Below are 13,847 nucleotides of genomic sequence, written 5' to 3' on the forward strand. Positions count from 1 at the left end.
CCCCACATAGCCCTTGTGAGACCCCAAAAAGCACTGGTGAGACCCCACAGAGCCCTGGCGAGGCCAGGGCTCTGTAGGGTCTCACCAACAACAGGGCTGTGTAGGGTCTCATCACGGCAATGTGGGGGTCTCGCCAGCCTGGTTAGACCCCTCAGAGCCTTGGTGAGATCCCCCATTGCCCTGGTTAAACCAGGGCTCTGTAGTGTCTCACCAGCAACAGGGCTCCGTAGGGTCTCACCAGGGCTCCCACCATGGCTACATGCAGTTTCACCAGCCTGGTGAGACCCCACAGAGCCCTGGTTAAACCAGGGCTCTGTAGTGTCTCACCAGCAACAGGGCTCCGTAGGGTCTCACCAGGGCTCCCACCATGGCTACATGCAGTTTCACCAGCCTGGTGAGACCCCACAGAGCCCTGGTTAAACCAGGGCTCTGTAGTGTCTCACCAGCAACAGGGCTCCGTAGGGTCTCACCAGGGCTCCCACCATGGCTACATGCAGTTTCACCAGCCTGGTGAGACCCCACAGAGCCCTGGTTAAACCAGGGCTCTGTAGTGTCTCACCAGCAACAGGGCTCCGTAGGGTCTCACCAGGGCTCCCACCATGGCTACATGCAGTTTCACCAGCCTGGTGAGACCCCACAGAGCCCTGGTTAAACCAGGGCTCTGTAGTGTCTCACCAGCAACAGGGCTCCGTAGGGTCTCACCAGGGCTCCCACCATGGCTACATGCAGTTTCACCAGCCTGGTGAGACCCCACAGAGCCCTGGTTAAACCAGGGCTCTGTAGTGTCTCACCAGCAACAGGGCTCCGTAGGGTCTCACCAGGGCTCCCACCATGGCTACATGCAGTTTCACCAGCCTGGTGAGACCCCACAGAGCCCTGGTTAAACCAGGGCTCTCTAGGGTCTCCACAAGGCTCTCTAGGGTCTCCACAGGGCTCTCTCCATTGCTGTAGCTTGTGAAAGCTGCCCCTCACCAGGACTGTGCAGGGAGCGTCTTGCGGGCGGGAGCGTGCAGGAGGACCAGCCGTTGCTCACTGCGTCTCTGTCCATCTGCCCCTGACGATCCGCCCTCCCAGCCAGATTGAACTCCGCCCTCCCAGCAAGATTGGCATCCTCGCGTGGTGGATGGGAGGGGTGAGATCTCTTCCCATTGGCTGGTGGGCGGAGCTCCAGAAGTCCACCGGCCGAATTGACGGACTGAGGAAACCGATGAGCTCTCAGCCCTGTCGCTGTCAAACTGAGAGTCTCAGTTTGACAGCGACAGGGCTGAGAGAATAGATACTATATAACTCCAGCAGCTGTTCATGTATTAGCTTGGAGAAGGGAGACGAGAGAAGGGAGGGAGAAGGAGGGAGCAGAGGAGTGGCTTGCCTTGCTGTGCCTGTGTGTTTGTGCAGACACATACAACTTACTAGCACACACATGGGTGACTCCATAGGACCCTGCAAGGGAAAGGAGCCACCTAAAACATGATATCAGAGCCAGTACTCAGAGGACAAGCTGATTCTGCAGGAAACAAAATCACCATTTCAAATAACTCAAAAACCTTTTGACTTTGATGCCTTGGAGTGGGTTGATGCTAAACTGAGTTTGGCTGTGTCTTGTAAGCAATAATTATAAAGTATGTTATTGTATCTCTAATGGGCTATTAACAGTACAACAAGTTGAGTTTTTGGGGCTAATTTTCATGTTTGCTTTCTGCTTTACATCTGGTGATATTTATTTTGCTTATCTCATTTTAAACAAGTACAAATTTAATAAAAGCAGCAGAAGGCATTGGTCCACGTTAAATGCCTGTGCAATTGTAGTGTAATGGTGGCAGTGAGTATACTCTGGTGGAAAAGTCTGACCGATGGAGTCCTAAAACATTTAAGGAGCTAGTGGGTTGTTATGAAGGTGCCTTTTTAAATTTCATTTAATAGTTATAATTATAATTTTTAACATAATGCCATGCAAATAAAATGCTCTACTTACATGGTGTGAATACGATGTGTTAAAACAACAGGAAATAAAACATTGTTCTGTGCGTTTTGGTGGGGAAAAGTGGAATTATCTTTCTAGTGACTGAAAAGTTCTCCCAAGTGGAGCTCATTTCAGAGGGCTGAAGTTTACACATGCAGGGCCAAAGCCAGGGAGGGGGGACTAAGGGGGCATGTGCCCCAGGTGCCATTCAGCAAGGCAAACAAGGCGTTTGCATTGGGCGGCACTTTGCAGGGGGGCGGCACATTGCCTAATCAGGCAAATTAGGCGGCCGCTTGTTCGGTCTTGCGGCTGCCTAATTTACCTGAGAGAGCTGCCCGGGGTCACGTAAGATGCGGCCCGGCCCCAGGGCCCACCTATAGCCCACCCGGCTTCCCCCAGTGACTGACAGGTTACGCAAAATGCCTTATACAAGAAGGGGTGGGGCAAATTTAGATCGGGGGAGGGCGTCCGAGTGTAGTCTTGCCTAGGGCAGCACAAAACCTAAATACACCACTGTTGCCACTGGGTGTGTGGATGGAGAACTTCTCACTTGGGGTGGAGGGGAGCAACTCTAAGCCTTTGCCCCAAGTGACAGAATGTCTAGCTTCCCCACTGCACACATGCTACAACCTGCTACCAACAATTATGTAGTGGAAGGGTCTCAATGGCTTCCTTGATTAGGTATGGATTAATTGGATAGTTTAGGTAGGTCTTCATTAACATTGTTTTGGTACATCTAAAGTTAATTGTACAAAGATTGTACAGTAAGGTTAAAAGGTGTGTAGTGATGGCAAAGTCTTTAGCAGCTATTCAGCCTTTACTCTGGTTGTTGCCATATTTCTCAGTCGCTAATTAATCATTCATTTCCTTATTAGAATTACATTGTTTAATGTGAATACATTGCAGGAATGATCACTATGACGTTGATAAATATCTGATTGCATATCCTATATTTCTTTCTATTTTCAACTTAAAGGTCCAACATCTGTGTTGAAATTCCCCAACACATTAACCAAGTTGATGTTGTAAAATGTAAAAGTAAGTTTTATTCTTGGTTATCTTCCACTAATAAACTTTCTAATGTGCATCTAGTTCCCGTTGCTTGTAATGGTAACTATTTATAATTTAGGTGAAACATTGACTTAGATGTCATGAGAAGCCTCTGTCAGTGTTTAATTATCAGAGAACATAAGAAGAAGTAGCACAGACCTTTACTGGAGATGATACACACGGGTTTAGGCACAAATGGATCCAAAAAGTAATGGAAAGGATCATCAAAAAGGTTTCATTCAAATGAAGAAGTCAACGCATTTTAAGGTTTTGCACCTCTTCCTCAGGGCTCTTTCAGCTACAGAAAAGTATGCCAGTCAATGACAGAGCTTTGGTGGTGGCAACCTAGATGACCTGCTGTTAGGAAAATTGTGTGCGTAGTAATGAGCAAAGATCTGCATGTGCGCATCGCCATGCACACACCTATGTCCGCATAAATGCATGTAGACGTTGTCCACGTTGAAGGTTTACATTGGCTAATACAATAGTGCCTGGGATTATGTGGTTAATTAATTAGGCATAGACAGTGCTCATTGGAAGGACAGACTGGGGAAAAGAAGGGCACAGCTGACTTCTAGAGGCGGAGCCAGCTGTCACTTTGGGAGCTGGGGTGGATCCTGACAATTTTGTTGGAATCCTTCCCGCTGCACCATGGCTCTGTGCTATGTGGCCTGTGCTAGGCACTTGTGCCAATGGCTTTCTGCCAGGGAAGTGATGGCAACTCAGCATATTGGTTCGCCAAATCAAGGCAGGTTCTCTTTGCTTTCAGCACCCATGTAAATACTTTCTACCTGGCAATTGACAATTGGCATTCTGCGTGCTGTTGAAGTAGCTCAGTGGGTAGAGTGCTCATCTTGTATGCTCTAGGTGGTGTGTTCAAATCTGCATGTAGAGAGGTAAATTCTGTGATTTATGAGCCCCTGTACACTTTTTATAGTCCCACCTCCAAAGTTGTCTTTAGTATATACTTTTACTGAGATGGTTTCCCCTTGTCCAGGCCTTGTGGTGCATGTGGTTTGATTGCAGCTTTAGAATGCTGCAGGCCTTGGCTTTCCCGGTTTGAATCTCTTCTGTGGTAAAATGTTTGTTTTAGTGTTCAATGGGCTCAGAGAGCCAATCTCTGTGATATAGGAACATGAGCAACTCATTCTGTTGTCTTCTGTTGTCTTCTGTTGTCTTCTGTTGTCTTCTGTTGTCTTCTGTTGTCTTCTGTTGTCTTCTGGTTCTGTGGTACAGTGTGTAAGGCTCCTGGAGCCTGAATCAGGGGGTTGTGGGTTTGGTTCCTGCCAGCGAGTGCAAAGTTGGTCACTTGAAGCAGGACCAAGACCACTGGGTTGTGTGATGGGTGCAAAATTGTGTGAAGACCCAGTGGAAGTGCTCAGAGCTTGAACATGTGGTGGTGAGGACCACCTTCCTTGGGAAACTTGAAGTGGTGGTGCTGATCACCATCCTTGGTGAAGTAGCTGAATGATCCTGTCCAAGGAAAGCTGTGCACTGAGGATGGTGGAGTGGACAGAGAGAACTAGCCAAGTTTTCCTTAAGTTGGCAAATGAATGCAAAAATAATTACTGGTGCTTGTTTTTCTGTGAGGCATTGGCCTCTTCCAACTTGCCAGGTCACCATATATCCCCTTGCCATGGTAAGGTGCACCTATCTTTGGCATTTCATTCACATGTCTCATATGCTGGAGTTTACTTCACTGAGGTTTCATTCACCTGGTGCCAACCTCACAGTTCTTTGAGGAGCAGGTCCACTCCTTCTTTAACCGCTCACCAGGTTTTTGTGATGAGAGATGCCCATTCATGGCTTAAGTGTATGTCACTGAGGTTTCATTCACATGGTGCCAACCTCATAGTTCTTTGGTGAGAAGGTCTGCTCCTTAACCTCTCACCTGGTTTTTGTGAACAGTGGATGCCTCTTCATTCACATGGTGCCAACTACCTCATAGTTCTTTGGGGAGAAGGTCCACACCTTATCCTCTCACCAGGTTTTTGTGACCAGGGATGCCCCTTCACATTCCACCAAGCACATTGTTGCTGTTTCACCCCAAACAGCCATTAGGTAGTTTGCTCTACCTCAGGAATCAAACACTTGGCCTTCAGATTCCACAATCAGTCACCCTTCATGTGACTGAGCCACAGCCCTGGGTGCTTGAGTCTGTGAGCAGTGGTAATACAACTCAAATTCAACTGAGGTGATCAAGTAAGGTAATCAAGTAAGGTAATACAAATTGAAAAGTGTAGTATCCCATAGCAACCAATATTTACCATACCCGATAGGAAAGCTGATTGGTTGCTATCGAGTTCTGCACTTCATGTAACTTTCATTAATAAATCTGAATAGGTGGCCATCTGAGGATTCGAACTCACAACCATTCTATTAGTGAGATCGCCATCCTACACACAAGACCACTGCCCGAGATGGTGGGCGGGGCCAAAACCAGAGCTGTGATATGTTAATGGCGGATTAATGGTTAAATGAATCTTGGCCTCAATGACTAAAAAAACAAAAAACAGTTACTTTCAAGAGTCCATTGCCATGGACCAAAGGACGCCATCTCAATCCCCTGCAAAGTTCAATAACCCAGAGCCACCAATATGAAAGGCTACGTAGTCTGAAAACCAATTGGTTGCTACTGGTTTCTGCAATTTATACAACTTTAATAAATAAATCTGAAAGGGTGGTCACTTGGGGATTTAAACTCTCGACCATTCTTATGTTCATGGTCAGTAGCATACACCCACCGCCACTGGCTCAGTTGGTGGGTGGGGCCAAAACCAGAGCTTTGATCTCATTGCCTACCAGAAAATTAGTGGTTTAATGGTCAACCATTGTATTTAATCGCTGCTGTTAGACCTAGGATAGCCTCCTACTTGACTCAGTTACTTTAAAGAGTCCATTGCCTTGTACCAAAGGACACCATCTTAACTGCCTGCAAAGTTCAATAACCCAGAGCCACCAATATGATAGGCTACTTAGTCTGAAAACCAATTGGTTAATAAATAAATCTGAAAATGTGTTCCCCGGGGGATTCAAACTCACAACCATTTTATTTTTGTGGTCAGCAGCATACACACAACGCCACTACCTCAGATGGGGGGTGGGGCCCAAACCAGAGCTGTGATATCATTATACACCATACGAATTGTGGATTAATAGTCAAACAGCCTCCAAAAAGCTATTCCTTCTGGTTAAACTCTACTATCAAGAGTCCATTGCCTTGAAATAAAAGATGCCCTCTACCTGCACAGTGCAATAACCCAAAGCAATCAATATGAAACGCTACCTAGTCTAAAGCCAATGGGGTTCCATTGGTTTCTGCAGTTTATACAACTTTAATAAATAAATCTGAAACAATGGTTGTATGGGGATTTGAACTCTCAATCATGTTATCATTGAGGTTAGAATAAAGGATCTAAAGAGGGACCATATGGTGGGGGGACAGGGGGGGGGCAGGATCAGTTTTAATTGTTTTTATTTATTTTTTACATGTCACTTTTTTAATATTATTATTTTTTAACTTTTTTAAATAATTTTTTATCTTACTATTTTTGTATAACATTTTTTTCTTATAATGTTTTACTTTTTAATCACATTTCTTAATTATATTTATTATTTCTTATTATTTTTTAAACTTTTTTTTATTTCATTATTTTTGTTCCCAATTTTTTCCCCCTCTTAACTTTATTGCTATCACACGGGAGATAACAAGCCCCTGTGTGATAGCATTTGGAGGTGGCAGGTTCTCTTTGTTGAACTTGTCACCTCCAATGCAGGAGTTCTAGCACAGCACTGTACTGGAACTCCAGTGACAGCTGAGATGGGAAGGATGCAAGTGCAGTTCTCCCCTCTCACTGTTTACATATAGCAGAGCGGAGAACGGACGTTTTCCGCTCTGCTCACTGCTCTCCATCTTGAAGCTCTTCGGACAGAGGCGACCATGGAGGAGAGAGTTACATGGTGGGGGGAGGGGAGAACGGACCTCCAGACTGCATAAAAGTGATCTCGGTGACATTATGATGGGCTAAATGTAGAAAACAACTAGGCTAGACTGCCGATTTAAACCTGAGCCTCAGCAAAGGGAAGTTGCTGAGTGGTTGTCAGCTTCTGCTTCCTGTGACCTGACCTGTGTGTTTCTCCTGAGATCTGACTTGGTTTGTTCGACTCTGCGATATCTAGATCCCCTGGTTCCTGACTCTAGCTTCCACCCCGACTGTGCTTTCTGATTGCTGTTTTTGTACCTCCACTGCCCGGCTGTGTTTGACCTTGGCTTGTTTCACAACTTTGCTCCTGGCTTACTCCCTGTGTACCTGCGCTGCTGAAACTCAGTCTGACACCGGGGTGGGTGAAAAGTAGACTCTAAACAGCTCTCCCCCTCCCAGTTATTCATTGTAACATGATCAGTAAACAGCAGCTATGCCTTTGCACACAATACATTGCATGGGGAGGGGGGTTGCCACTATGAATACTAATGCATAGGGGGTGGGGGTGGAGAGGTCACTTGTATTATACACACATTACACACAAAGCACAATTGCAGCCCTTTTAATGAGGAGATAAAGGGGAAAGCTAACAAAAAAAGTATGTTTTTGTGTTTGTATACAGCGACTGCATATTCCTGCTTCATGTATAGGAAATCCGTTGGCACATGTAAGTATAACTACCAACGGACGACCGAAATCAAATCGGTGTAGTCAGAGCACAATGAAAACCAGACAAGCAAAAGGTGCTAGTTAAAACATTTATTAAGAACAGTGTCTACAGGAGCAAGCAGAATCATAAACCGGAACAAGCCATAGTCAGGAACCAGAGTGGTTAGTCATTCAAGCCAGGTCAGGAACGCAGAGATTAGTGTCGTCAGGAAGAAGCCAGGAAATCAGCATTGTCAGCAACAAGCCAGGAGCAGTGGCCAGAGGAGAACGTCAGCCAGGGTGGGGGTCATACACAGAATCAGGATACTCAGAGCAGCAGGAATGCACTAGTGTCACAAACCCGAGCTCCGTCTCCTCACACAGCCGCGGCGCCGTCTCGTTGCTAGGAGACGACGGTCCGGCAGGCTTGCGTACTCGGCTCCTCCCTCCAGACGTCTCCCTCGGACTCGTCACACATAGGAGTGAGGGCGGAGCAGCCTGGCCCTTCGGAAGCATCCTGTTGCTAGGAGACTTCGGAGGGCCTCTGCTGACTGCTCCGCCCCAACACACCTGCCTACTCATAAAAGCCTGGAAGACACACTTGCTCAATGTTCTAGCGAGGTAGAACGTTGAGCAATTCCTTAGGGCTCATACCTCTGCTGAAGCACATGAACCTTTCGTTTCCAGAGCATAGTAATCCGGTCTTCTTCCAGCACAGCAGTGATCCTTCGCCCTGTATTCCTGGAGGGCTCTGAATACCCCAACAAACCGCAAGTACCATCCTGGACTCTGCATCTGTGCACATTTGCCTGCAACTCAGTAGGGTTTAAAGAGACGCTGCTCTACAAAGGGGGTTGTTTCTAGGAGTACTGCTAATCAACTAGCAGGAAGACCACACACGGCAAGGTCAGACTGGATGGAGTGGTTTATATATAGTGAGTGGGGTGACATCATCATTTAGAGACAGGAAACTCCCATCTGACTCTCTCAGATGATGCTTTCCTGTCTGGCCATAAGAGGGAGCCTGGGAGCAGTGAGCATTGTTCCAGAGTCTGCTCAGGCAAAGAAGGAAACACAGGTGAGTAAAATGGCAGGCAAGCCAGAATGTTACAAACCAGTAAAGTCAGGGTGGAACCCTGACAGGTGTACATTGCTGGCATATGTTTTTTTTTTAAATATCTCAGCAAAGGTTGAAATGGGCTTTAAGGAAGTGGAATAGTAATGCTGGTACCCTGAGGCGTTTTGTTTTCCATTTTATATTATACATCCAGAAGTATGGCAGTAGTGTAGCTATAAAGAAGCTGAATATTGGTTTGGCAGCTTCTGAAAACCAAAGGGTTACCATGATCACCTTGGGTTGTGATAGGCATGAGTGAATCTAGAATTGAACCGATACACCTTAATACAAGTTTATTCCAAACACAGATTGTTGTATATAGTTTGTCTTTAGAATAAACTTGTACCTGGACTTGAATATCAAGGTGTAGCTCTTCAATTCTAGGTATACTCAACAGTAAAAACCTGAGAGTGGTTATATCCATTCACTGTTCCATCCAAAATATAACTAGCTTCAGCTGCCTTTACTGCTTCACCACACTTTACACTAAAATAGGCTATTTTTTTATATCTATTAATTGCTAAACTGTAAACATAGTGTGTTTTTTATTTGTATTTTACATTCCTTTTCCAGATATGTCAGTAGAAGTTAAACCAAAATGCCAAACTGGTATGTCACTCCCTTTCCCCAGTGGGTATTTTTTGAATGATTTGTGGTATCCTCTGCACTGTAACGTGTCTTCATATGAACCCTTGGCCAATATCACCACTTGCCTAACTGGTAAAATCATATATCTGATGGGAGATTCAACACTTCGTCAGTGGATAGAATACTTCCCCGCACACCTGAAATGTGAGTACTGAAATAGATAAGATGAGTAAACTTGGTTTCAGTGAAGGGGGTGAACTGTAGGTGTTGTGAAAAGAGGAAGTCCTTGAAAAACTGCTTGAAGTATCTTCCACTGCCACCAATTAGTGAAGCGTGCCTTGGAATGTCAGCAAGAGTAAATTCTATCCTACCATCTTCTCCACCTTCCTTTTCTGAATTATTATGGCATCTAGGTCCATCCCCATAATGAGGCAGTTACCATAGGAGGCATCTCATTAGGTCACATGGTGCCTGCTGCCCCCTTTCCAAACAGAGCGTCCCAGGTTCCTAAGAGCTCTTGGCAACCTATGACACCTGTGACACATCACTAGTTGCCAGGAGCTGTGCGGGATGCTCTGGCTAGTATCTTACCCAGCTCCTGGCAACTGGTACAATGATGTCAGTGAGTTGGGACATTGGACAGAAGTACCGTGCAGGCCCCCCGCCCCGGTAGAGTGTGCTGCCAACCCCCCTTTCCCCTCCCCCCGGTAATGTGCACTGCTTGCACCTTCCCCGTCCAACTCTCCTCACCCCGGCCTCAGGTAGCGAAAATGCTAGGGACACCCATGGTAACATCTAGGTAGTTAGGATAAGGCTGCAGGAAGGGTAAGACTAAATTAATTAAATGAAGGTAGAACAAAGCCAAGGATACCAGAAGAAATTTCATGCAGTGAGTAATCCAGAATACTGAAGCTGGCTCCATGTTCCCCTATGGTACTGCTGATCAGGGGAAATCTTCCTTTGACTGGAAGTTCCGGTATTGGGGAAGATATCGGAGCATTTGTACTCGTACTCACCCAAATACTCTTTATCTGCACCAATTCTAGTATCGGTATCAGTGCATCCCTACTTTGTACTGTTACTCCCCAACAAAGACTAGAGGCCACCACCTAAAATTGGTGGAGAAAAGATATAACCACAAAGGGCGTAGGGGCTTCTTTTCAGTTAGAGTGGTTACATTTTGGAACTCTCTGCCACAAGTAGTGGTATCAGCTGAGAGTATGGAATCATTCAAAAATCAATTAGATACCTTCCTCGGAGACCATAACATACAGGCGTACAGGTACTCTTATAAAGTAAGACCAAACAAGGACTCATATACAGACATGCACGCACAACCCACACACAGACACACAAACGTTGAACTTGATGGACCTGTGTCTTTATTCAACCTCAAATACTATGTAACTATGTAATTATATCTATGTAGTTCGGAGAAATCTGCAGGAAGGGTATGACTCAATGGAGGTAGAACAGAGTCAAGGGAAACAGTAGAAAATGAATGCTGTGGAAAATCCAAAACTAAAATGTTGTTTTTAGGTTGACTGATTCTTTTAAGGGCGACTCCTCTCTATCAAAAAGGTGAACATCACTGGGCGACTCCTAAAAAGGTGAACATGACTGTTTACCATTAACACCTGCCCCAGATTTCATGGCTCTGTGTTGTTTGAAATATGTAATTAGAACAGGGTGGTTCCACAAACTTTCAGACACACCACCATGTTCTTGGACGATTAACATCTTCCACAACATATTCCATAGTGATTAAAATAAAATGACTGAGCTACCCACATGGCTATAAATGCTGAGTTATTTGTGCCGAGGAAGCTACTTTTCCACACAAATATTGCACTGTAACTGCAATTATGGAATTATGAAAAATCAATCTGTTACCTGTTTAATTCATGTTCTATGTTCCAGTATATTCTACTACTCTATTATAATTGCTAGAGGCAGGCAGTCCCTTCATAAATTTAGCTACAGCATAGAGAGCATATGACTATAAACTTGGACTGAGAACAAGGAAGGCCTCAGTCATCAGGAAAGCCTCTAGATGTGAAACCTGCTTTCATGGATACATGGATGAAATCCATGTTACATGGATGAAATCAGGAGAGTGCTTTAGAGGATTTAGCTAATCAAACAGTTTTTCAACAGTTTCTAATCTATGTTTGCAAAGATTGCATGAGTACATGTATATTGGAGATAGACTCAAACAGGTATGAGGAACTGATGCCTTCTTTATTGATCCTATTCTAGTGTGCAGTTACAGTGCAGACTGCAGACAAATTGAATGCCAAACAATGCAATACTGACACAAGTACAGTATAGGCTTGTGAAGGCAGCTCTCAAAGCACAAGAAAAGAAAAGTCAGTGATGGAATTTTTAAAAGTATTTTTTAGGGATGCACCGATACTAGTATCGACATCGGTGCCGATGCCGAGTATTTGGTTGAGTACTTGTACTCGCCCAAATGCTCCAATGCCTAGCCCGATACTTCCGGTATCAGGAAGCCGGCTCCATACTCCGTCGTCACTTGTGGCTTGGACTTCCGGTATCAGGAAGCCGGGCAGCGCGTCATTACACTGGCTTTCTGATTGGCCGGGAAGCCGGCTCCATGCTTTCTCGTCACCTAGTGACGAGAAGCATGGAGACGGCTTACCTTCTAATAGGGGGAAGTGAGGAGGGATGGCTTCCCTCGTCAAGCCGGGTGGCGAGTATTTACACGCCGCCCGACTTGCTGGCTAATCAGGAAGCCAGGTGGCGAGTCATTACACGCCGACTAGCTTCCTGAATGGGACTTCCGGTACTCGGTATTCGGTATTGGCGAGTACTGAAAAAAAAATATTGGTACTCAATACCAAAATACCAGTATCGGTGCATCCCTAGTATTTTTCAAATGGCTATACATAATATCCTTGGACATATATAGAGGGGTTCACATGTTTTCAAATAAGTCACCCTTAAAAGCGGAAGTAATGTTAATAAAATTGTTGGTTGGTAGGGATGTTTTGGTAGAAAGGAAATGCAAAGTCTCTTTTGCAAAAAAAATTCTTCCTCTCTCTCCCAGCAAATTTTCATTTTCTAAATACACTGTTCAATGAATGGGCGAGTGTCTGGCAAGATGCAGCTCCTATGCACATGTGCAGGAGTTACATCATCAGTGGCCATCCAATGGGAAAGGAGGATGCTTGGGAACCCAAAAGTGGCAGCAACGGGGGAGAAGAGCTGAGGACCAAAGATCAATCCGACAGCACTGGAGAAGGTCACACTTGTAAGGTCAGGTTTCAAACAATTAGGTTATTAGAAAAATCCAAAACATATTTTAAGTCAGTAAAGTAAACTAAAGGATGTTTTTTTTTTACTTGCTTAAGATTTTTACCTTACTGGTATGATGTGTATTTAATCTATATCACACTTTGTAATAAACACAATTTAATTTTAATTTGAAAATGTTTTAATTATTACAATTTTATTTTTAAAGATCTAAAGTTCTTTGACCTCCATGGAAATGGCTGGCACAAGACCTACTTAGCCATAGACCAAACCAACAACATCTACGTACAGTGGAAGAAACATGTGCACCCTTTTGTAACTCTGAGCTTCTTTAACTCCAAGGACTACGCCGATGTCACTCACCAAATTAACCAAATTGGTGGAAACTCGGACACGGTTATTGTCATCACACTGGGACTACATTTCCGAGCTTTTCCTATTTCTCTGTTCATCAGAAGGCTCCTCAATGTTCGCAAGGCCATAGAGAACATGTTTTTACGAAGCCCAAATACAAAGATCATCATCAAATCTGAAAACACCAGAGAGATTAATTTGGATGTGGAACGTTTTAGTGACTTTCACGGGTATATTCAGTATCTCTTAGTAAAGGATATCTTCAGTGGCCTTAACGTTGGAATGATTGATGCTTGGGACATGACTGTAGCGTATGGATCTTTCAATGGTCATCCACCAGAGATCATTCTTAAGAATCAGATCAACATGTTTTTGTCTTATTTTTGTTAAAGGGACACCAACCTCACCACTCCAAGCTCACTCCTGCAATAACTTCAATACAAATTAGTAAACTAAATGTGAGATTGTAGTCCATCACGTGAGTGAGCTTGGAGCGGTGGCTACTTTACAACACACACAGGGAACAAAAGTAGCCCCCTCCAGAAGGAAGGACAGTGTCAGCACCAATTCAGAGATGATTTGAGGATCTACAGCCGACTGATATACAAATAAGATACATTTTTGTTAATATTTAATGTACTTTAATGCATTTTTAAGATTTAACTCCTGAGTTAGACTTCATGACTGAAAGTATCTGAAAGAAGAATGTGTTCCACACATCATCCAGTCAGCTTCTCCCAATTTATGACCTACATCGGAAACATTAACGGGAGTAGCTAATTGGCTTATATGGCATCAAAGATAGTTGTTTTTAATTTATGATTTTTTTTAAATGTAGTAATTATGAACCTCCAGCTCCATACATGCAATT

General features: G+C 44.5%; 1 protein-coding gene across 1 annotated transcript; it reads left to right on the top strand.

The window, feature by feature from the left end:
* The first annotated feature begins 9,333 nt into the window (after positions 1–9,333).
* Positions 9,334–13,366, top strand: LOC108801050 (NXPE family member 1-like). The gene is made up of 2 exons (XM_018573014.1): positions 9,334–9,550; positions 12,831–13,366. The coding sequence occupies exons 1-2, from the start codon at positions 9,334–9,336 to the stop codon at positions 13,364–13,366; spliced, it is 753 nt and encodes a 250-aa protein (XP_018428516.1).
* Positions 13,367–13,847: the final 481 nt, after the last annotated feature.

The sequence above is a fragment of the Nanorana parkeri genome, unplaced genomic scaffold (genome assembly GCF_000935625.1).
Source record: "Nanorana parkeri isolate BGI_ZX_2015 unplaced genomic scaffold, ASM93562v1 scaffold2205, whole genome shotgun sequence".
Lineage (NCBI taxonomy): Eukaryota > Metazoa > Chordata > Amphibia > Anura > Dicroglossidae > Nanorana > Nanorana parkeri.